Source organism: Seriola lalandi, unplaced genomic scaffold (assembly GCF_002814215.2).
Source record: "Seriola lalandi dorsalis isolate HSWRI2012SDOR001 ecotype SW California unplaced genomic scaffold, Sedor1 jcf7180002054671, whole genome shotgun sequence".
NCBI lineage: Eukaryota > Metazoa > Chordata > Actinopteri > Carangiformes > Carangidae > Seriola > Seriola lalandi.
In genome coordinates, this window is record NW_019525224.1 from 255,932 (window position 1) to 280,613 (window position 24,682).

The window sequence follows — 24,682 nt, forward strand, 5'->3', positions numbered from 1 at the left end:
ATACATACACTGTCTGTCTGGGCATGAACCGCTAAGATAGGAGGAACTCGCATGACTTACTCTTATCTTGCAATTCTGTGGAGTGCTTGTGCAAACATGCAGCTAAGGATCACTGTGCTGAACTTTGCTCTGTGTCACTGTTAAGATTTGGCAAGGTGGCTTCAGCTCACGAGTCACTAATGTGTCTGTCAGCTCTCAGCCCCAGTCACACGTCTGCAGGTGATACGCTGTGGGTCAGGAAGTGAGGAAAAGACAAGACAAGATATATGAGATATTATCTGTCAGTGAGTCATTGTATGTTAGCAACACTCCAGTCAAATTCATATTGCTTCATCATCACCATAGCTGCCGCCTGTATTGCAAATCTGTGTTTTTCTCTCATAGATGAACATTTCCTCTTGTCATCCCATAATCTGCTCCCCAGCCTCAGTGCTAGTCTCACTGTTTCATTACTGAGCCATTGTAAACATATGTAGTGCTGTTTCTGTAAAGTTAAAACTAACCTGTACTTGACACATGGTTAATTTCCAGAAAGTGAAAGCACCAAATAAAACGAATAAGTATAACTTCATCGCCCCTGACACAGTTAAACAGTAATTCCTTCCATTTGACTTGGTTCAGCATGACTCCTAATGATCCAGTGTTTTTATTATGCCTGGCTGATCCTGCATTTTCTTGGACCATGGATATGCTTTCAGAGGAGAAGTCGTATCAGACTTATAATGATGCTCTGTCATTTTGACTTCATACTTCTAGGTCACTGGATAAAACTGGACATTTGAAGTCCATGATTTTATGCCAAAGAAAGGGCTTTATTATGATTTATTGCTTTATTATGATTTATTTCTGTTTTGATCCTGTCTTCCTGGACTAAAGGTCACATGTGCGTCAGTGTGATGTCCTTTCATAGGGGTTCATCTTTGAAAGTAAATTTGTATATTACACTGTCATCCTGTTAGCTGTTGCGTAACAGAGTCTGGTTACACACATATAAACACTATTGTGTTTTGGGATCTGTGTGTCTCTTGTGTGTGACGACAGGTCTGCAGTAAGCTGAAACAATTTGCTTTGCTCTGGGAAAGATCTCTTTCTCTATTGCTTTATACACAACACATCCCACTGGTCAAGTATCTTATCTTATTATATCTCACATTTAGAATGAAATTTACTTAGTGTTGTAAGTCCAACTAGCTTGGGGGCATGTCAGTCTGAGATGGTGAGGACAGCTGTATCAGTCTCCAACAACAGAGCTGTTTGTTTTCTGTCTGCTAAGACAGAAGCAGTGGGACTGTATGAATCAGAAACTGTGTGGCCTGCCATAGCTTACTGTTGCTGCTATTGTTTTGCTACAGTGATACCCATTCAGTCTGAACTGAACCTTCTCACTGTTCCTCTACTGGCTTTAACTCACTTCAGGCAACAGTGCTCCCCTTGTGCAGCTCAGTTCATGATGGTTTGAAGATGATTTCTTTTTATATTCTGAGTATTACTGTACCACACCAGTGTAAACTACCCATAAATCATAGCTCCTGATATGGAGAGGCAGTGTTTCATGTGTGTTTGGTATTTGAACTTTAAAAGGTCAATTGGAAAGAACTTTCTTTTCCCTCTGCGTTGAGGTTATATCAATTTCTAGTCTTGTAAATAACCAATGAACAAAAAAGTCTCATCCTCTCAGAATACACATCATTAGACATAGATGATAGACACTAATCAATATATTTATATTAACAGTGGGAAAAAAATATTAGCAGCACTTAGCAGCTTAAGACCCAGATGTTTTCCTGAGGAGTTTGTAGGAACCAAACCAGCGTTAAAAGGAGAGTGAATATCTGACTAATATTCATCGGTGACTGGAAACTCTACTCTATGTCTACTGTAAATGCTAATGTGGCTCAGTTGCTGCTCCATGTGGAAATAGGTTTGTTTGGTTTGTTTTGTTTTGTTTGGGGTTTTTTTGCTATGTATTTTTCATTATGTTAACATGTTTATCATAGTATGGTGTAATTCATCAAATTTGCCTTTGCAGCTTGTTGCACTAAAATCAATTACAGAGTTCAGTATAGATTTGCATTCAGATTTATGTGTTTTTAACCAGTCTTTATAATTGTGGCTCAGGAATTCAGTTTTTTAATAGATTTTCTGGCATTAATTTATCTCCATAAATCCTGTTGTTTTGTGTTCCTTCAATATCCGGCTTGGTCTTTGTGCTCTGCACATTGATCAGGTCATGAGACTGTGATTAAGCAAGGCACATTTATTTATATAGCAACATCCAGACATAAAGCAATTCAAAGTGCTTTACAGAGGAATGGAAATCTATCTCATTAGGGAATCTTGTCCTGATGGAGGCTATTAATATGCCTCAAGTGAAGCTCCCAGTGTATTGATCTTCTTCACTTGTATTTTATCACTTTATCAGCTATTGTGTTTTGCATAATTGTTCTGTTCAAAGGTCAGATTACATTTTGGTACTGCAAAGTGCATAACATTAATGACTATGGTGTATATTGTTGTCATATATGGCAGTTGAATAGTTAACAAAGCACTGTTTTGTCTTAAAGTGCAAAATTTAAGTTGCATAAAGCTAAGGGGCCATAAAAATAACACATCATTTCTAAGGAATGCAGGATTATAAGATTTCCTTATCTTTCCCCTGAGTTTACTCAGTGTCTAGCAGAGATGTCTCAGACTGGACGTGGTTGTGCATGAAGGTGTGGAGGAAGTTATTGTTTTTGCTCAGTTGAAGTGGGTGGGGGCTTCACTCAGGCCGGAAATGGCTAATCCATGTGTTTGCTTCTGTAATATCGTTCAGTAGTTGCGCACACATGCTCACACCACACAAAAACAGCAATATAATATTCAGAACCTGGGTTGAAGTTTTCAGATGTGCCAGCAGGTGGAGGTAAACACTCAGAAATATTTCACCCACCGACCTGAAGCTGGACCTTCGTGCTCAGTATGTGATGAGGACGCACGCAGATTCAAGTACTCCTCCACTACAAAGCAGCCATCCACTGGCACGATACTGTGCAGCTGCTCCCATATCAATTAGGAAAATAATCACTGTGTTTCTCATGTTGTCAAAATGTCTGTATAAAACCAAGAGTTCCTCCCACATGAAAGCAGATTATTATGCTTTTGCTCTTCAACCACTTCATTTTGACTCACGAATACACACACACACACACACACACACGCACGCACGCACGCACGCACGCACGCACACTATTATCATGATTCTGGGAAGACAGGGAGATATTTCTCACGGATGGCTGCAGGAAAAACAATGAGGTGGAGAGAGGAAGCTAACAATGAGCTACTTTTAGACTGTTTGTATAGAAATGCGTAAAATTTCACTAGCAAGAAAAGGTGGTTTAAGGTGGTTAAACATAAAGTCTTCTGACACCACGTATTGGTAACCATGTGTTTGTGTGTGTGTGTGTGTGTGTGTGTGTGTGTGTGTGTTTTCAAGGCCAGATTGTTCTCTAATGGATTCTTTAATTGACTGTAAATTTTAATTTCGCCTCCAAACCTTATCAGCTGGGTTTGATTGGCAATCATAAATACTGTCAGTCTGAATCCCCGTATGTCCTGTGAATACCAGCCTAATTGTCTTCTGGGTTTTTTGGTTTTTTTTAGGCAGGAAGCACTTTTTTTCTTTCCATGCACCAGCTAGGGCTTCCTGACTGGTGTGTGTGTCGTTTCCCCCTCTTGACTGGCATTGTTAGCGCGTGAGGTTCTTCTCAGAAAGCCGATGTACTCTGTATTACCTTACATGCTACAATCAAGGGGAAGTAACTTTACGGAGAGGAAGATGTGGAGGAATTGTGTAAACCAACCTTCTTTTTTTTTTCTCTTCACCTTTGCGAAATTAAGGACATTCCTTTTGCAAGAGGACATAAAGACGTGGAGGTGTTGATGGTTGGGTGACTCGTCTTTCTCTTCAGTGCTGTCTTCTTCTCCTGTGCTGCAGAGCATAGCACAGAACAGGGTCCTGTCAGGAGGAGGTGGTGGTGGTGGGGGGGGGTCTCATATACCTCTTCACTGGCGGTGGAGGAAGGAAGAGGAGAAAGCACCAAACAGAGGTGCATTTAAAGCCACCGTTTGCATGTGGAAAGGGAAACTTCAGTTGTTAGTTTTTGTTCCTTGACCTCATCTTTGAATACACCTCAGTTTCTCTCTCCACTGTTTCTACCACGCTCTGCCCACCAGCTTTGGACGCAGCATGGACTGTCCGGCCGCTGGTTACTGGAGGTCCCGTGTGAGACGTGTTGCCTCTGGTAGGTTGATCCTTAATATCCTGGACAACACAGTGAGGATGAACACTGTCAGCAGTTGAATAGATAGGTCAGGAGGAGATATTTGGTTGGTATTTCTTTTTTTTTTTATTATCTTCTTCAAAATATAAGACACTGGACTGACAATGAAACGACGGCGCAAATACTGGTTTTGGAGCCGGAAAGGTAAAAACTCAAGGATGTGTCTGCTCTGCTGTTACGGTAAGATTTGGAGACTCCGTATTTTATTTTCAGTTAATGTTAAATGATGAAAAGTATTAATATGTGAACAAATGTCGGGCTTTTTTTTTTCCTGCCCATCCTTTCATACACATCAGCCGTGACTCATCCCTACATTTCCCTACTTGTTCCATCCCTGCTGCTCTGTTGTCCTTGTTTGACTGGATTTCAGCTAATCTGTATTTTCTACCAGCGAGCGGGATCCATTTTCTAATGTTATCATCATCTGGCTGCTCTCCCTCATAGACCATTTATTTTTCACTCTGCTGATGTTTTTGCTGTTGCCTCTGACCATGTGGTTTGTGGAAATGCCAGGGCTGCACAAAACAAGAGCAAATTATCTTAAAAGGGTTTTTCCTCTCTGCAGTAAACGTCTGTAATTCTTATTTTTATAGGACTGCTTGTCAGCAGTCAATGCTTAACCAGGACGAATGTTTGTTAAATGTATTTGCTGCAGTATTTCTTGTCTTATACAGTGGACAAACTTGGAGTGCTTGTGTTGATTCACTGAGCTGCAGCATTGGCCTCCGTGTGGACCAGCCTGCTGTGAGTGTGAGGGAGCATTTAAATCCAGCATGCTGGAAAAAAAGACAGTTTTGTTCTCAGAGCCCTGGGAACCATTTCCCCCTCTTAAGACTCTCTTCCAACCACTCTGGCCTTTTGGCAACATCCCCAGTGGCCCATTACCCAACTGCATTTGAGTTGTGTGTGTCTTTATGCAGCGTAGTAGGCCAGCGTCCATGTGTGTGTGTGTGTCTGCGTGTGTTTTTACATTGCAACCCCTCAACTGTGCTGCATCTCTCTTAGGGTGGCGAGCGGGGGTGAGTCACCCTTATTTCATAGCAGAGGAGAGGAAACAGTGTGAGGCATTCTGCTTTCATTCTCATTGGCAGGAAGGAAAAGGCTGGGAACACCAGCAGGCCCAGGTCCTTTCACCACGCTCATTGTTTCAACGTGGGAGAGGGTGTCACAGGCGATAGTAACACAACATGTTGATATCAGTGTGTATACACTTGTATGTTTGTATTAAGTGTCTGTCTATTTATACTGGAGCCTTCAAATCTTAGCCCTAACAGTTAGGGAAATGTTTGAGAGTGTTTGGTCTTACAGATAATCACAGACTTTACATTTTGTGGTGAACTGTTCCTTTAAGATGGATTATGGTGTGTATTAAAGGGGTTAATAGCTTCTGTAAGTAGTAATAAGCAGTAATAAGGTGATATTGACAAAACAGTAGTTCACAATCAGAGTTGTACCGATAATCGGTCAATATTAGCTTATTGCAGATATATTCAGTGGCGTACACTAAATGCCAGCTGATAAATGACAAGGCAATGCGGTGCAGAAGTGTTAAAGGTGTGACTAAGGTAGTGCTGAAACAGTGTCACCATTACTTAGTTTGTCCACCAGAGAGCAGTGACAAGTTTTTCACAGCACATTTCTTTACAATATCAGCTGATGTGTTATTGAATTGTTGGTGGGGTTATAATCACAGTATTTTTAATACCTCAACATTGATACTCCAACATTATCTTAACAATGACTGTTGCTACTTTTCTAGAGGCATTTAGCTTTAACTTTAATGTAGCCTTCAAGAAAAAATCTAAATATGAATTCTAATATCATCATGCTGAAATCAGACAAAGAGTTATAATACATGTAGCAATGAAGCTAAATTTAATTGATGAGCTTCAGACTGGAGCCTGTTTGCTTGTTGGCTACTCACAAAAAATGTCTAATTATAAAAGAATGATCCCAATTAGTCACATTTAACTGATGAAGGGGGATAACAGATGTAATGAGTTAGTGGTGGCCCCAGGGCCTTTCCTCCTACACTGTGTGTTTTGTTCTACTGAAGGCCATGTGGTCACGACTGTCCAGCAGTGATCAGTGTCAGCTGTCCAGCAGGATGAAGGATGTGTGTGAGCGAGGCGTAATCAGGCACCATCATCAGGCCAACATTTTCACTTATACACAAGATATATATATATATATGTATGTATAGGAAGATTGTCATGAAATGTATGAAACACTTGCATGCTCTCTAGAGGACAAACCCTTTTCTGTTTTGGATATTCAATGAGCTTTCCTTTTTCGTTTAGGCAAAAACTTGAACACAGTATATCTCCCCAGTTTGTTCCATCCACCATTTTTGCACTGTATTGTGTAATGAACACTGTAGCCTTCACAGGCATGACTGGTAGTTACTTATCATTACCTATTATTTTCCCTCTTGCTTCCTTTTGTGATCCCTAAGGCTCTGAATGTGGCTCAAGCTTCAGATTTATAGAGCTTCAACAGCACAGTATCTTCTGACAGATAAAACGAACGTCAGGTGAAGGAGATGATGATGAGCTAAATTTAGAACTGTTGTTTGTTTACACTCGGTAAGTGTTGTTGTGGTTGTCAGCCTCTTCTGTCAGTAGGTGCTTCCTGGAAGACAAGTATTTTTCTTTCCTTCTTGCATCATCTGTTTTTTTTTTTTTCTCTTTGTTGCTATTCATTTTTTCCCCTCAAGCCTCCCTCTCTCTCTTTCTGTCTCTCTCTCTCTATTGATTGGAATTCCTCCTGGCATGCCTGAGTTCTGACATCATGTGTGCACCCATACACATCCACGTAAAGATTTACTAACTCTATTCACAGTCCAGACAGACATGAATAAGTCAAGCAGTATGATACCTAAGATGCTTCAATCGCCAGCAGTGACAGAACGAGTGCTTTGCAGCAGAGCTTTTTTTTTCATTTCCTACAAAGCTGAGTGATCAAAATCTTTGCCTGATGTGTGTGTTTTCAGTAGTGCTTGTATTGTGAGGTATGAGGAAAGGATATAGTGTTTCAAGACGATGGGCCGTTCTTCTAATGAAACTTGCTCACCCAGTGCATACACCCAAAAACCTTTTTAGCTTTCCACATTCTTGATTCATAATAACTCAAGTCTTTCTCTGGTTCCTCCTGACAAACAGGCCTCACTCACAAATGGCGCTTAAATAATGTAAAAATCTGGCTCTATGACTTTGATATACCATTTCTGCCAAGGTAGCTATTCCTGTAATATCTCAGGGTGTATGTGGCCACTGTGGAGAGCATTAATGTGATTAAGCACCTTTATTTCTCAGGAATTTTATTTACTGGATTGAGTTAATGTGAATAGAATTTACTATTGGATGATGTATTAATTGTTGTATTGGTAACTGAGGTTAACCTGCAACCTGTAATCTCGACTGTGTCCACCTGGGGGCTCGCTGCCAACAATCTTGTCAGCTGATCAAAGGCACCCTTGGCTGAAGCTGTTGCCATTGTCAGGCAGCCAGTCAGAATGTATTAATATTTAACATTTTAACTTGTCGTAGTAGGAAAAGCACAGGGGTTACTGAGCCAGCATGGACAATACCAGGGCCCTGAAACTGAAGCAGCTCGTTGAAATTCAGCCGTCATAAATTCTGTTATTTACACCTGGTGGTTTTTTTTTTTTGACAATGATTCAATCAGTATGTAGATGAAATGTAAGCCTCACACTTTGCCTGTCATCAGCCAGAACAGGGCATCCGATCTGCTGTGATGTGATTGTCCTGTTAGAGTGTTAAATGATGTAAAGGGGAACGCAGTCAATCCTGTTAGCCAGGATGTGTTTTTTTTTTAAGCCTGCAGAATAGTAATTCGATCAGGCAGAGTAGAAAGGTTGGGACAATTCTGCAAGGGTTAGAAATCAAAGCACATACAGTTATTTCACATTGTACCTACAGTATTTTACCTCAACTCTGTCTCAGGTTAAATACAAAGACCATTTGACCAGGAATCAATACTAGAGGTCAAATGATCAACATACTAGAATGGTACTTGACTTGATAAACCTTTCTTTTGTTAATGTCCACAAAACATTCTCTCAAAACATCCTTCATATGTGCTTACTGTGCACTCATGCTCACACAGGCAGGCATGCCGTCACTGATGCACTCAAACATGAACATAACGAAGCATTTATCGCTCTCAGTGATCCCTTTCAACCCTTGCTGTTAATTCACAGTGGATTACAGCAGGATTTATTCTGTGTGTTAACTGTGAAGAAACGTGAGAAAAGATAAGGTGGATAACGAAAGCATCCAAGCGAGATGGTTTTGAAACAGTCTCAGTAAACTAATTGTTTAATCAATTTGGTCTCTAGATAAACGCTATTGTCTAGCCGGGGTATTATCCATCTCACAGCACTGCTCAGGACGGACACAGTCAGCATTGATTTTAGCAAGTTGTTGGGGTTTTTATTTTTTTCAGAGGCAGATTGACAGCAATGATGGCATGATGGTGTCTGTGTGTGTGTGTGTGTGTGTGTGTGTGTGTGTGTGTGTGTGTGAGTGTGTGCCAGGCTGATTTTGGGAACCAATCCAAGATGGGTTGTTGCTGTGTTGCGGGGACAGATGTCGTCCCGTTGCCCCGCGTCCCCTCATGACAGATGTTCACTGCTGAGGTAGAGACAGAAAATGTGCTTTTGTACCTTGTTTGCTGTGTCATGCTGTGTAGCTTTTGTTCTTGTGTGTGTGTCTGTAAACACGTGTGCGTGTCGGCAGACAATACCCATCATTCATCATTGACCTTCATAATGTGCTAATGCACAGGCTGGAGGAGGGAGTCGGTGAAAACAGCCGGGGCTCAAATGCAGTGCATGCCTGCTGTGTGTGTGTGTGTGTGTGTGTGTGTGTGTGTGTGTGTGTGTGTGTGTGTGTGTGTGTGTGCTGGCAAACATGCACATGTACATGCATTTTAAGAGATGTGGGTTTAATTAATGATGTGTGTGTGGGAGGCCGACAGTTCTAAGCTTATAGAGATGTGGTGGGTAATGGCCTGGAGCCATGCTGCTCTGCTCTCCTCCCCTCCCCTCTGCTCTGAGGCCACAGAAAGAAGAAGGAGATGGATGGTGGAGAGACATGGACGAGGGTAACAGAGTGGTAGGTGGATGTGATAGAGAGACAAGGGAGATATGGAGGGAAACACCAGCTGCAGCGGCAAGCAGGTAGAAAAAAAGTGTGAGGTGGGCAGTGTGTGTGTGTGTGTGTGTGTGTGATGAGTGGGAGGAAGGAATTAAGGCATGAGGAGGCAAAGGACAGAAGAAAATATATGCACGTATATTATACTGTTTTATGCTTGAAGGTGGGGTCACAAAAAATAAAAAAGATCAACTGTGATAATGTGTGCATAATGTGAGAATTGATGCAAAGAATCTACCAAAAAAATCTGAATGAAATATAACTGAATCATGTTTTTTTTTTTAATTCAGTTGAATGAGTATATGTTATCAAAATTGTTATGTATGTGTAACAGTCAACTGTAATACACTAATATGGTGTTAAGACAATAGGTTGAATCCATGAAAAAGACACTTTGAGAGAGGGAGGTAGAAAAGAGACCAAAATCCTAAATTAAATAACTGCTAATATGTTTTCCCTCAAGCTTGATCCTACAGTGAAAGAGACCCCTCACAGTTTAATGAACTACTTCTCATTTAATGTGCTCCTGGTAGTTTGTTGAAGGGCAATCTGAAAAATGTAAATTATTTCACTAATTCAATAAGGATTACAATAGAAGGCTTAATAGGCTTAATCCATGTCCAGGAAATACCCACTGCCCAAAACCTTTCTAATTAAAGGCCAGAAATTGTCTGAGGATAGATGTTATGCAGATTTCCAAATCTCCCCACATCCTGTGAGACTTGGCTGAGTGTGAGAGGCAGAATTCCCAACAATTAACTGATTGTAAGAGTTGATTACAAAAGTGGTTCCCTTATTTGGATTTCATAAACATGAGGTTAAAATTATAGACCAAATGTAAAAATTCTTATTCTATACTCTCAGCAACTCAGTGTTGTGAGTTTTCTTTGTGAATGCCCTTCCTCGTAGCCAGATTGGCTCTATTTTTACTCTTGAAGACCATGAGTGCATGACGGCTGTTGAGTATCCTTTATGCAACCAGTGCCTCCACACTCTCAGAGGTGTGAGGTTGTGGGTGCGTGGGGGCATGTGAGAGCATCAGGGTCACCCAAGTGTGAAAGGCAGAGTTTGAACCTGGCAAAAATAAGTTCGCACATGATGTGTTTCATTACTTTTGAATTTTTATTGGACACCAACAGACAGAGTTGAAAGCAGGCAGAGTTTGTGCCTGTGTGTGGAGAGATTCAGGCAGGATTCTTGGAGCTACCATTCACAGTGTGAGACAACAGATTGATCAGTGGTTGCAAAACAGCGAGGGAGGGCTTATCTACCACCAGGCTGTGCGTGCATCGAGTGTTTCATTGCATTTCTCATGTGCGTGTGTATTTGTCGTGTCTCTGTGTGTGCTTTGTGTGCACTCACGCTATGCATGAACCCAGGGTAAATAAGATCTAATGGATTTGCAGGCTGTCTTCATTCCCATGTACCTGCATGAAGGTAATGCCTGTGTATATATGCCTGTGCTCACTTCATAAAGTGCATATTGTACAATGAATACTTAAACAGGCCCATTACTCACTGTCTGAAAACCAAAACCTCCGTCAAGTGTTGCCATGGAAACGATTAGGCCATTCTTCTGATAATAATCAATGAACGTATTGGCATATAAGAGGTTTGACTTCCTAACACAATATTCAAATGTCCACCTCACGAAAGATGCCTGACATTCTTCTCGAAGTCATTTCCTGTTAAAATAGATCTCGGCTCTCCACTGGCAATCACTGATGAAAAAGCCAGATATGATTCTACCACTTCTGTTGAACATTATTTTTTGTGATAGTAGTAACATGTTTTTTTACTCCTGAAGCTGAACATTGCTGGGTCATGTGTTGTCACAGTCAGTCTCAGCTCCTACTGTGCAACAGTCTCATTAATGTTATACAACATTTTAATAAAATTAGAACCAATTAGGCTGAAAGCTGACATGGTTAGTGGATTAGGACAGATGTAACACTGCATTTGTTCCTCTCTCGTCACTGTTAGGGCAGTAACTGTCGAGCTTAATTAGGTCTTGAATCTCTGTCTTTAGCCTTAGATGCAAATTTTATAATGAAACCGCAAGTAAAGCAACATTATAGCGGGGCTCAAGCAATTGGTCACATATCTGCAGCGATACATAAACTACATGTTAGTTGTTGTCTTGGCCCTTTCTTAGGCCACATGGACTTGCACCACAGTGTGTTTTAGCACCCCACCCCCACAGAGACACTCAGGTGATGCTGTTGAAAATGTCAGCGTTTGTGATGTTTCTATTTGCAGAGACGCTTTTTGATAATACATGCATGTTTTCTTTTGGCCCAGTATACGCCCGGTTTCACAGCCCAAATCCGGCCCATATGCAGCATGGTCACCACATCTTCCACATCTGGACCAATTCTGGTGCACACACAGAAGAACCTCTGGCTGTCAGCCAGTACCGGAGGATAACAGCCGGAATCTGCCCAGATGTGGAAGTAGGGCCCAGGTGTATGTTGGGCCAGAAGTTTCATTTTACTGTTTATCTAGTGTTGTTATGAGTTATGGAGAAACCATATTATCTCAAACAGTCCATCTAAACAACATCGCAAGCTCTTCAAGATTAGCAACATGAGGTTGCTAACGTGACTAGCATGATTAAGACATCAGCCGACACAGTCCTGACCAGACATTGCTTAACAGTCCATGACAAGTCTGTGTAACATTACCAGTAATGGATAGTAACATAATACACATACACTTAATATCTCATAATCGTAATGTAATTCCTTTGGGCAATTTGCAGGTCTGTTTGCTGCCTTACCAGGAGTTTAAAAGAGGGTTAATATCGATTTCGTTTGAAGGCACGCTGCTGTGGGACGTGTTAGCTGTAATTAGGCGGTTAGCCTCTGCCAAAAATAAGAAATGAGCCTAGACATTGTTGTATTACACTTTGTGTCTTCTTAGCTGCCATCCAATCACTGGTGGCTTTGCCTAGACTATACATTCTGTTGGTATGAGTTGAGTAATTAGTGAAGTGATGAGTATGAATATGTAATAAGAAATGGTTGCATTTTTCAAGTAACTTGCCCAACACTGATTATAACACAACAGGCGTGCTGCAACTCATGTCTCTGACACTTTAACCTTGTCTCCTAATACTGAATGTGTATTTTAGAATTTCATTTGAAATTCTTTACTCTCCTGTTGCTTATTAGTGGCAGATTTTTAACTGTTGCTGTTTCATGAGTCCTAAACCTTGAACTAGGAGCTGTGGACCTTTCACCTCTGTGTGTCTTAGTGTGTTTTTATGTGTGTGAGTGTCTGTCTCTGTGCATGGCTGCAGGCCACGTGACCCGTGAGCAGCAGAACTGACCTATTGGTGGTAATGGCTCTGCAGTGCATGGCCAGGAAGAAACAGAGCATACAGTTATTTCTGTAGCACCCTGACTTCCTGCATATGGTTTACCCGCACACACCCGCGGTGACATGCATGCAACACAGCACACATTCTGCTAACGGTGAGGTCTGGATATAGTTATTGCTCTCTCGGCCTTCCGGTCACTAATTACAGTGTAAGGAGGCCTGCACAGACTCATAGAGTGTATCGAGGCATGTGTGAGATTAAGAGAGTGGCTACATGTAGGCCGTGAGCTGGTCAGTTCATATAACTGATGGAGGAGTTTCATTTTTAATGGGCTTCCATGTCTGGCACTGGTTCTAAAGAGTTAACTTTATTATAGTGAATTATTATACAAATAATCACTGGGACTATGAATTTAGAGCTGTTGTAAAACATTAGCAATTGAGAAGTGAGATGAAAAGGGACAGTGAAGGGAGGTCAGTGAGGATTAAAGTGTGAGGTAAAGTTAAAGGAGACAAAGAAAGATGGCCGCAATGATAGAGAGGAGAATAGAAAGGATTGTGATGGCTGCCGGTCTGAATTAGAAAAGGGATGAAGGTCCTTGACATAAAGACAGTTTCCTTTCATTTCAGTGCCTGAGGTGTTACCACGTGTGTTTGTGTGTTCGTCACATTCAACCAACCACAAGCGTGTTTCATCACACGAGTTGTGAAGCAACACTTCTCTGTGCCACTTTAACATTTATCGGTGCCTGTAAGTCATTTCCACAGAGAGGGTTTCACAGTTTGAGAACAACTGAGCGCTCTTTCTCACCATGTCAACACCTCAGCCAGTTCAGCCAACCACAACAGAGATCTCTCCGCTCTGCAGTCGTCTGTACTCTGCTGATGAGCACGGTTGTGACAATGGACTGTGAAGAAGAAGACACAAATAGCAGTACACCTACTGCATCTATTTGCACAAAACACAAGGGTATATTTTTTGATATGATGAGACTCTGCTGCAAAATGTATTCACATTTAATTCAATTTTGGTATATTTTTGAGAGGTTCTCTATTGGGCAAAAAAAGAAACATGCATTGTCATCAAACCTCGTTAGTTCCTGAAATGTAAACACTTGAGAGGTTTTCACAAGATTTGTACATTTTAGACTTGAACTTGAGTCAGACTTGAGACTTGTGAACAAAAACATTCAAGTCTCGGATTTTAACCAAGTAAAGTCCTCTCCAATAGATAAGAGTGAGTGTGTAGCCATGCCATCTGCTCTGTGACTGGTGCTTTGAGGTAAGCACAACATGCTCACACTAGTCAGAGTTTTTATCCAAAGAAAGTGGGTTAGTCAGCCGGACGATCAAACCTGTACCTCAACAGACGGAACATCTGTGGCAGGAACGATTAGATCTGCAACACACGGTTATAGTGACAGTATAAACTATTCATTGTTGAGACATGCTTTATGTTGAAACACTAATGGCTGCAGAGCTTACTATAACCGTCTGCGCCAGATTTCGTCATTCCAGCTTTGTAACTGCAGCTTACCTATGAAGACTTGGAAAGAAAAAAGCCAGGCATACACAAGATATTGTTTTTTTTTTATCTGTATCTGTTTAAAGAGTATCCAATTTTTTTTTTTTTTTGCTCTTTTTCTAAATACTTCTCCATGCACTTCCTCTTCGAAGTGTCGTTTGGTTGTCATGGGAAAAGAGTGGGTGGCCTTTTTTTTTTTCTTCCCCCCACTACCTCCAACCTACACTGTGCAACTCGGTGTGAACCCTGGAAGGAGGGAGTTCAGAGCACATCACACACCGGCCACTGAGAGACACTGAAGATGACAAATGATAACAGAGAGTCCATGAAGCGCCTCTACTCTTTAACAGAAAGATCAATTCTTCATCAACTCTCTGTCCAGATACCATGCCTCCCCACCACCACTACCTCCACCACCACCCCCACATCTTTCTGTTCCTGGAGGGGTGGGGTTGGGTTGGGGGGTTGTTTTGTGTCACACTCAGCACCTATATCTGCTATAGCCACCAGCAGCAGCAGCAGGGACAGCAGATGAGTGCGGCCATTGGCTTCTTCCCCTCTCGCTGGCCCTCCCCTCATCCAACACAATGGGACTGATTGTCCATGCGACACACACAGGCATACGTAGACACACACATACACACACTCACACACAGAGGGGGCTTTACTCTGGGGCTGAGTGTCGCTCCCCCGCCATATGCCCCGTCTCCGCTGGAATGTGATTATCTTCACTCGCCGTAGAGAGGAAGACAGAGCAATGGGGAAAGGGTAAAAAAAAAGAAAAAAGAAGAAGCATCAGAGAGCGCAAAAGCGGAGGTTGAATGAAAGGGCGAGTCAGTCTGTCAGCGAGCCTTCAAGTGTGTGCATGTGTGTGTGTGTGTGTGTGTGTGTGAGAGAGAGCGAGAGAGAGGGAAGGAAGGGAGGATGCAACCAATGCAGCGAGGCAGCAGTTTAACACAAGCCTGAACCTGCCAATGCGAGAGACAGAGCGCAGAGAGAGAGGAGGGAGAGGTCTTTTCACTTCAGTCTAGCAGAGTGGATTTTAATTTTTTCACTGGACTCACTTCACTGGACTCAGGTTAGTGCCTCTTCTCCTTTTAGACCGGTTTACCATCCAGCACCGGCTTGTTTTATCCACCGTGTGCACAATGCAGCCGTGGGGCGTTGGGTTAACAGAGCTGACAGACAAAATGTGGGTGGTTCATGACCACATAGACACTCATTGCACACAGACATGTCCCCTGCTGAGAGTGATGGTTAAACAAAGGGAGGAGTACACATTACAAAAAACAAACCCTAGATCTCACCACAGGATGTTCCTCTGACGGATGCTGTAAGTAAGTGTGGTCGTGTGTGTGTGTCTGTGTCTGTGTCTGTTTGTCCGTGTGTGTGTGTGTGTGTGTGTGTGTGTGAGCTCTGTGGGTACTCTAAGCAGTGGGAGCTGTATTGGCTGGAGGGGACTATTAATTTTCTTTAAGGCGTTGTTGACTGAGTCTCTCAGCTGCAGGCTGTCTCAAGATATGCACTACAGATCTGCAACTCACACACACACACACACACACACAAACGCACACATGCTTGTGCACGTAGAGGCTGCTGCTGTTGATTTCAGTTAACTCTGTTTGCCATGATTTGGCATAATCGGCGTCAGCTGTCCACAGTGAGCTGTGGGAAAATATGTGAGTTTGTGTGTGTGTTTTGTGTGTACACTGTGGCCTGCTGTTGGTGAACCTTATACAAACAAAACTATCATTTCAAGTCACCTTGTCATTACAGCCGTAATACAATCTCTTGATGACAGATGTAATCCTAACTGTGTGTAGTTGCTGCACTCTGTCTTGATTCCTAACATCAACAAAGAAAAATGAGTTAGTAAATATTATTCATAATAAATTGTTGCAATATTGAGTTTTTTATTACTGGGCACATAAAAGACACAATGTGCTTTTTTTCTCTTGGGGTTCAATCTCCCCACTCCATCTCCCTGCTGTGTGCACTCAATGTAACTCATTTGGCTTGCTATCTCTGCAGTTTATCTGCAGCAATATATTTTCTCTAGAGCTGCCTCCACTCCTCGAGGCTTCCCATACAGGCAGGCAGGCCGCTACAGGGGTGTTATCAAATCTCGCTGTTTGTGTTGTAATGGAGGCAACCATTCACCATGTGTGATCCTGCTGATGGGGTCCCTCCAGGCTTAAGGAGGTCCCTGCAACAAATCCAAGAGCTCAGGTGGAAACAACAGGAGGTTAGGAGCTTTTTATTTATTAGTGGAGATGCTTCTGTGGCTCAAATGTGAATCAGTAAAGGGGGGGCGTTGTCGAGATTGAAGTGTCTGATTGCTCACTAGACTCATCCGTCTGTCACATTAATAGCTTTCATCAAAGGAAATCTGACTGTCAGGCCAAAATATTGTCAAGTGTGCCTGGATCACAGTTCTACCCCTAAGATATTTAAATAAACAGACTCTGGTGGACGTACTGATGGATAAGTGAGCAAAGGCGTATGCACATTTGTAGGTCTGTAGATCTTGCAACATGTGCTCTGTTCTCTTTTCTCCCATCTCTCCTGTCATCTTCTACCTTATTTATGTGATAAATAACTGGAAAACAGAGATTATGTCTGCGCTCACAGTATCGCTGCTCAACCTGTCGTTAAGGCAGAAGAGGCCATGTACATGATGTGACCAAAAATGAGAGAAAAATGGGAAGAGCATGTTGTTTGTAAAGAGAAGCTGAAAGGAGGAAGGAGTGCTAAGAGCCACCGAGTAGCCAGTCATCAAAATGAATACTAATGCATGTTAAAGGATAGTAACACTGAGTCTGTTTCTCAGAAGCCTCAGTTATTCACATATGGCTTATTCTTGCATTTTGTAATGTCTGTGGTCGATGTCTGTCTACATGTATCTCTTCTTCTCCTTTTTTTAATGCTATAATTATAAATGCTGTGTCATGGCTCTGCTCAGGCATCACTGATTCTGTTTGTGGCAGCCGATCATCTTGTCATTTTGTCCTTTCTGTGTATAGTTTGTCTCTCTGCTGAGCCTCCCATGAAACAGGCCAGAAATGCTGATGCTATTTGACACTATTCCACGAGGACGTGTCAGATTAAGTGCTGTGTAGTTACATGTGTGCAGGCTGTGTGCGCATCTGAATGCAGATTTACAGAAAAGCAGACTTAGTTTATGTGCACTGTGAGTTTGAGTATAAAGCACGCAGATCTGCTTTAAGAGAATATTTTTGACAAACAGAAATGAGGAACAGAGGAAATAATTTTAGTTGAAGAATGATGAGTGAAACAGGAAGTTTTGTATCAAGCTAATTCTTTTCCTCTTTCTGCCTCATTAGTGCCCCGGCCTCGGTTGCAGGCTTGCTTTCAGGATTGCAGGGTTTTCTGTGCATTCCAGCTCTGTGCTGAGAACATGGTCTCCAATGCCTCCAGTCAGAGGGGCTCATTCATACTGAGCACAATGATCCTGTTTGAGACTTAAGTCTTTACCCACGCTGTTTGATTGGCATTATATTCAGCATCTATTTACTTCATCCATAATGCATTCAGTCAAAGCTGTTCAGCATTGATGAATCTCTGTGGCTTACTGTTTCCTAAATGTGCGGAGATCAATGGGAGATAAAAAAAAAACAGACATTTAAGACAGATCTAAATGAAGAATTCATCAGTATTTTAAATCAGATTATGAGCTGTTGAATTAATTAACTGTTCCCTAAGCTTTTCCCTCTTAGTCGTGTTGCTATGTCTGTAAAAGTTTCCATTCTTGCACAGCACACATTAACAAAGATAATGCTGGCAGACTTACCACTTGAAATTTCTTATATACTAAAGAGTAGTTTCTAGCCACCTATGACAACTGTCACCAGTAAATTCGATCAGCTTTAGCTAGCTAGCTACTTAAGCTAACACCAGAGAGATGAGATCTGTGCCTAGCAAAACCCTGTTTGGATCCCTTTGAATAAGAAACAAACAGATTTGATGTACTCTTTATTGTTTGTATCTTTTAATTAAACAGTAAGTTTCGATTTGAATGTAACATTGTTTTGGATAACAAGTTCTGCTGCAGTTGTTGAATTGTGCACTTCCTCAAATATAATAAAGAGCAGGACAGTGTTGCTAACGCTAACCTACATTCTAATATAGCAGCTGTGTCTGCACAAAGGGGCATTTCTACATAATGAATGTGATATTATGAACTGAGCTCTTTTTCCATGTGTGTTTTTGTTTTTTGTTTTTTTTGTTATGTAACTCCACAGAGTATGTCATGCTCTTTGGGCTGGCCTTGGAAGTAAAGCTAACTAAGTAAGCTAATTGGCACTACATTAGTAGTTTACATTGGAGTTGATGCCAATCAATCGGTTTCTTACACTTTTGCTCTTGGTTTTGTGAAGACTTAAAAAAAAAAAACACACACACAAACCTCCAAGATTTTTACATACAGAGTATTGTTCTTATTATGCAGTTGCATAATGCGTAACTCTTCAAGGTGTGCAGGAAGATTTTACTGTATTTTCAGGGTAAACAGTAAAATAGTCATGTCCCTGCAACACTATTCATAGGCTACTCATTGCATAACAGCCGCTGAAATGTTGTCGACAAAATATCTGTCCAAAATGTCCTTTCACAAATGTCATGTGCTGTCACTCCTCCTGTTGACAAGGCGTCTGTTGTGGCTCTTTGCCTCATGTTGCATCTAAATATTAGCAAGTTCATGTCTTTGTTTTCAGTGTAACACAGCATGTGTTGAGATGAGTAATAACAACTTCTTTGCAACAGTGTGTGAGAGTTTCTCATGGGGTTATTTTTGGAGCTGGAGCCATATTTTCACTTCACAAAGTCATTTACTTTAGCCTAGACGATGGAAATTTGAATGGTTATTTTTGTAAACATTTTGCTCATAAATGGGCTGCACGGACATTGAGTGGAAACATAGCTACATTGTCGGAAGAAATACCCTCGGGGTATGTGGCTCTGCAGGGTTCAACTTCAATGATTTTACACAAATATGTGAGTGCAGCTGGTTTGCTGGGGTTTACTGTAGTTTATTGCTTTTTATAGACATCATTCTGATTGCTTTTCTGTTTACAAAGTAGTGGTCTTTTATGCTGGATATAGGTCACTTTCACATGTCTGCGCTTCATTTGTGAGACATTTCAAATCTATTTGGTTCAGTCTTATCATAAAAGACCACGCTGTGAATAAGCATTGTTGTTCATTTCAGAACAGACGGGTCTGCTGGGGCCCAGTCAGACGTGGTGATTGAGCGGACAGGATATTGATTGACACATTTGGGAGCTCCTGCCCAGCAGCTGTGATCTGTTTTGCAAGGTAGCCGGGCCAGGTCACGGGGGGGTTGGAGGAGGAGATGGAAGGAGACCATGAGGAAGAAGGTGATAGGGAAGGACAGAAAAGAGGCAAAATAAAAAAAAAAGGGAGGTGGGGTGTAAGAGAGATAGAAGAACAGAGAATGACTGTTGTCTGTTGATGTTATCGCACACTCTCACTCTAACAATCGATCCCTTTCTCAGTGACCACTGATGGTAAAGTCCACTATCTCAACGCTGTTGTTTGGATCTCAGTTATGGGGCTCTCACCACCCTTTTTTTCTCTGCTACTAACCCGTCTCTTTTTTAAACAAATCAACCCAAGGTTTCATACCTTAGATCAGATATCAAAGTAAACATGTGTCTGAAATCCAGACAACATTTAAGTATTTCATGAGGGCATTGTTCCCTGGTGGATTATTATCCCTGCAGTGATTTCTCTGTCTTTCACTCTCTGTCTTTCTACATTTCTTCTTTGAAGTACAAACAGGAAGTGTTAAACAGGGGGGACTGCTGTTCAGGTTCATGTTCACAGCGCGCCCCACTTGGAGTGCCCTCATTAGACATGGGCCAGAGAGCATGTTCAGATCATGCTAAAAGCTTATCTTCACATGCTGGGGCTCCATAGGGAGGACGCTGGGAACCAGTGAGGAGAAGGGAAGTGTCAGCACAAGATGTACACATTTTATGAGGCACATGTTTAAGTAACTGGAATGTGAGTGAGAAAAAGAAGAAGGTGAGCAAGAAGAAGGAGGAGAAAAGCGCACAGACATTTTTGTCGTTGAAAAGGAAGGTTTTCTGGTGGGGGCTTAGCTGCTTTCACAAAGGAGGACCCAATTATCACCCAACTCGCACTTTTTCTCAACTCTAAAGAGCAGTTTAGCATCTTTCAGCTCATTGTTTTGGTTTTACTAGTATTTTAGTTCATATTTCCAGCTGCAGCGGAGAACAGCCAGATGGCAGACAAGAGTCAGCAACTAGCTGGGGAACATAGTGGAGATGAAGACAAAGCTAAAAGGAGAGTGAATATTGGACATACATGAGAAGCGCTGCACCGGCTCATCATAAATGTGCTGTAAAGGCTTGTACAAGAGTCTATCACAGAATTGAATTATTAGATAGAGAGTCAATAACATGATGGGTGCATGTTTGCTGCATGGGCTGAAGACAGGGGTCTCATCTGGTTACCTTGACCACATAAAGGGCTTTACAAGGTCTTTTAATTTTCACTCTATTATGTTTGTGGCAGAAAACCATAACTCTCTGGTAATTGTCCATTAAGATGTGTATAAGAGACAGCACCCAGACAGATCCACACATTATCACCAGCATGAACCCCAGTATGATTAAAGGGGTGTGACTTGGCATATTAATACATTCTACCCTTTCCATTATTTATGGGTTACATTTGAATGGTAGTTATCTCAATCTAGGGCAGCCATGCAAATTAGGTTACTTTGCATTCTTGTGTCCTTATGGGCAGAAATGGTCCTTTTTTATATATTTAATGGTATCTATTTCTCATCATTATAAGATGCTAAGTGCAGATTCCCCTCTGTGACTTGAGCTTTTTTAATTTCAGATTCTCTGTGTAACATTAGTTTACTGCTGCAGTATATCAGGATTCAGATTAGTTTAAAATTGGGCTTTTGGGGGGTTTGTGCAGTCAGATCTGCGTAACACAGTTACCATGTGAGGAAATACAGTTAGGATACTGTGGCTCGGGAGCAGAAAATGAGCAGAAAATTTAAAAAAAAACCTTGTAGAAAATGTGTTTAATGGGCTGGTAGATTATTTGGCAGAACTGCAGATGGTTAAATATTAACTGTTATAGCAGGTTGATTTTCAACTCTCTCACTTCTCTTTTCTCACTGTACTCCCTCTCACTCTGTCCTTCACCTTTCCTCAGCAGCGATTCACAGTGTTTCCACCCCCTCCTTTAGTATCTCTCCTCTTCTTCTTCTTCTTCTTCTTCTTCTCTCTCCTCCCACCCTGGGGGTGGCTTTGTCCTTGAGTCCTGGCATTATTATGGAAATGGTTAAAAGTGACCGTGAAACAACATCCTGAAGGGCGACTTCTCCCTCCTCCTTTCCTGCTGTTCCCTCCCTCACCTGGTGACTCTCTGGTTTCCAGGGAACCGGTTTGTACAGTGACGAGACAGGTACTCCGAGAGTTTGATGAGTTAATCCAGACATGGAGTAACTAGACAGGGAAAGCTGCGTCTGAAGAAAGGAGTGTAAGTTTCTCTTATATGCTGTTAAAACTGTCAAGACGGGTCCTGAGATGGATAAACATCGTGTGGTTGACTGGATGGAGACAAACCAGCTGCACTGGAGAGGAGTCTTGAGAGGTACTGTAGAGTTTCTTTTGATAAACAGGCAGGCAGCTCAAGAACGTCAGGAAAACACACATTGTTTTGGTTTCAGTAAAGGGTTATAGATGTGAGCAGCACTGTCGGTGAACCACTTGAGGAAGCCCTGGTTTTATCACAGAAACCCACACACGCAGGTGCTGCTAGACAAGCGTATCCATCGGTGCAGGTGCAGTCGCCTTAAAAACATTCTAAACATACAGCTTGTCTGTTGAGGGGAATCCATGTAGATAATTACTCATGACTCGTTTGGTGAACAGTGAACTTACCTAGAGGTCTGTATTAAAGGTCAGGCAGGTTTTCCTGCTCACAGTTGCTCCTGCTCACGGTTTCCAGAAAATTAAATTATAGTAGCAGTAAAGTCGTCTGTGACACCCCCATGTACCATATGTGAATATGAGTGTAAAGATGAATGTCATTTGGTTTGAAGACATTGTCTAGTTTACTGGTATTTCTAAATTTGGGAAAAATCATCTTTTAGTTGGAACAGATTTGTTCTCTCTGTTTAGAAACATATTAATATTTTGGGGTCAGCGCAACAAAAGTTTCTTATCTGTGTAGACATGGTAGTTGTTTCAGGGGGGAATGATTTGATGTTTAATCTCCACATTTTGAAAATTCTTCTTTTTTTTTCAGGTTTTTAGTTTTGATTTGTTTTTATAGTTGATGTTAATTGAAGGATGATGCTTTTCTCACTTTGTTATTGTCAACATAAGCATTGTCAGCCATCATTGAATTGATCCAACAACAAGTATTGTCCATAGGTTTCTCCAGAATATGTAAATATTAAGCTATGTCAGGCAGTTGTTGGTGTTTTCATGGGATTAGTCGACTAAACACAGAGAATTTTGCCAGCATTTTCAGATGTGTTGTAATGATATATGTACGTATGATATAGTTTCTTTTTCTTTTTCTTTTTTACTGTATGCCCTCTGTGCTGGAGAATACTAATAATCGTTTCTCTCTGCTCTGGCTGACATCCGATTCTACTAAATACCAGGCATCCATGATACTTCCATATACTCCATCTTTTCTAATGTGAATTACAAAGCAGCTAGAGGTGGTGACGGATAGATAAAACCTGAGTGGTGACAGTGGCGAGACTACTCACATTGCTTCATGTGTTGACTGAAGGTCAGACACGGGTCATAACTCGTTTGGTGTTTGCCTTGACAGCTGTCTTCTGTGTGTTTGAGTCTTCCTGCCGCTGTAAACAGCAACAGCTGAGAGATCGGCCTGTGTGATAAAAGGTTTGTTTGCAGCAGTTATATAGGTACTTACACATGCAGTTGTGTCGAACTGATAAATGTCACAGCCCACTGACTGTCCTGCATAAGCAAATCATCACCACTGTGCTTTTGATCAGCTGCTGTCATTTCAGCTTTATATACTGTAAATAAAACACTGTGGTATTGGTGTGGTGGCGGAGGTGCCTTCATGTCTTACATAAAATGCAGGTTATTTCAGGAGAAGAAAAGGCTTTCATTCTGCGACTGATTGCAATGTAACCGCTAAATTACATTTTTATTTTCCTTGACTGCCATCTTTGGAGCATTTGCTGCAGTTTGCCACCTGTGTTGATGAGTGTGTAATTCGTCAAGCTTAAGTAGAGAAACACTGAAGCCCAAAGGCGAAACAGGAGGTGGATATGAGATTTCTTTTTTTTCCAGTTGGCAGATTGTGTTCAATACAAATCTGACATAACATGATATGACATGGCATAAATCCATTAATACCCCTGCAGTTTGTGTTTACTGTAATTGACAGTAAACTGCAAGCAACACAGACATCAATGGGAAAAAATCGATTCAGCTCTTTCAATTCCTCTTATTTCTCAGTTTTTTGTGGATCTCAAGATTCGAAGCATCTTTTTCTCCTCTCACCAACTTGTCATTATCACCGCTTCTGGACAGACTTTAATTGGCTGACTGGCGTGAATGTGGCTCTGAGTTTTATTGTTCATGATTCAGATCTTATTGTGACCCTCACACCACTTCCCAAAACCAATAACCAATAAACCACATTATTTCTTGTAGTGTCTCTGTTGGCTGTGGTCAGAGTCTTATTATTCTGAGACCTCCAGATTGTACTGTATGAATATAAAAACAGGAAGTTGACAGACAGGAAGAGGAAGTTTGGGGTCGGGCCAGTAGCTGGATCAGTAGACTCTCCACCATGATACGTCTTCATAGATGTATCATAGATGTTTTTCACCCCACACCCACTCACTTGACTTTTACATCCTCTATGTTGTCAGTTATGTGTGTGTGTGTTTTCTGTGCTGACATGGTAACACATCCCCCACTTCAGGAAACAATAGGTGTATGATGACTGATCACATGGCTGAGAGTCTGCTGGGGGGTGGGGGGTGGGGGTCATCACAGTTTCCCTATAGACAAATGACTGATATGTAGATAATGCTTTTGATAAGCTGCTTACATTTATACTCTGAAAAGGCAACTTATACAACAGATTGGGGTTCAACTTATGTACCGTAAAATAAGTTTATGTGTTTGCGCATATGTGCGTGAACAGCAGGCAGGCCTGTCATGAGAGGTCCAGATGGTGGGTGGAGAAAGCCCTCCTTTAATCCCTGAGCCAGGATATTAGACAGCCCCCAACCCCCCACCCCCCAC

At 41.7% G+C, this 24,682-nt stretch overlaps 1 protein-coding gene across 4 annotated transcripts in view; it reads left to right on the forward strand.

Annotated features, from left to right (window-relative positions):
* The window catches only part of fgd4a (FYVE, RhoGEF and PH domain containing 4a), a 49,035-nt gene that overhangs the window by 980 nt on the left and 23,373 nt on the right, over window positions 1-24,682 (forward strand). The window contains exon 1 of one of the 4 annotated variants that reach the window (XM_087177986.1): window positions 4,466-4,502. The exons of 2 other annotated variants lie outside the window; for them this stretch is intronic. In XM_087177986.1, the coding sequence (XP_087034112.1) occupies window positions 4,481-4,502 (22 nt within the window). In that variant the 5' untranslated portion in view covers window positions 4,466-4,480. Of the gene's footprint in view, window positions 1-4,465; window positions 4,503-21,871; window positions 22,026-24,682 lie in introns of those variants that run through there. One more of the 4 variants, XM_023421274.2, reaches the window with a different exon arrangement.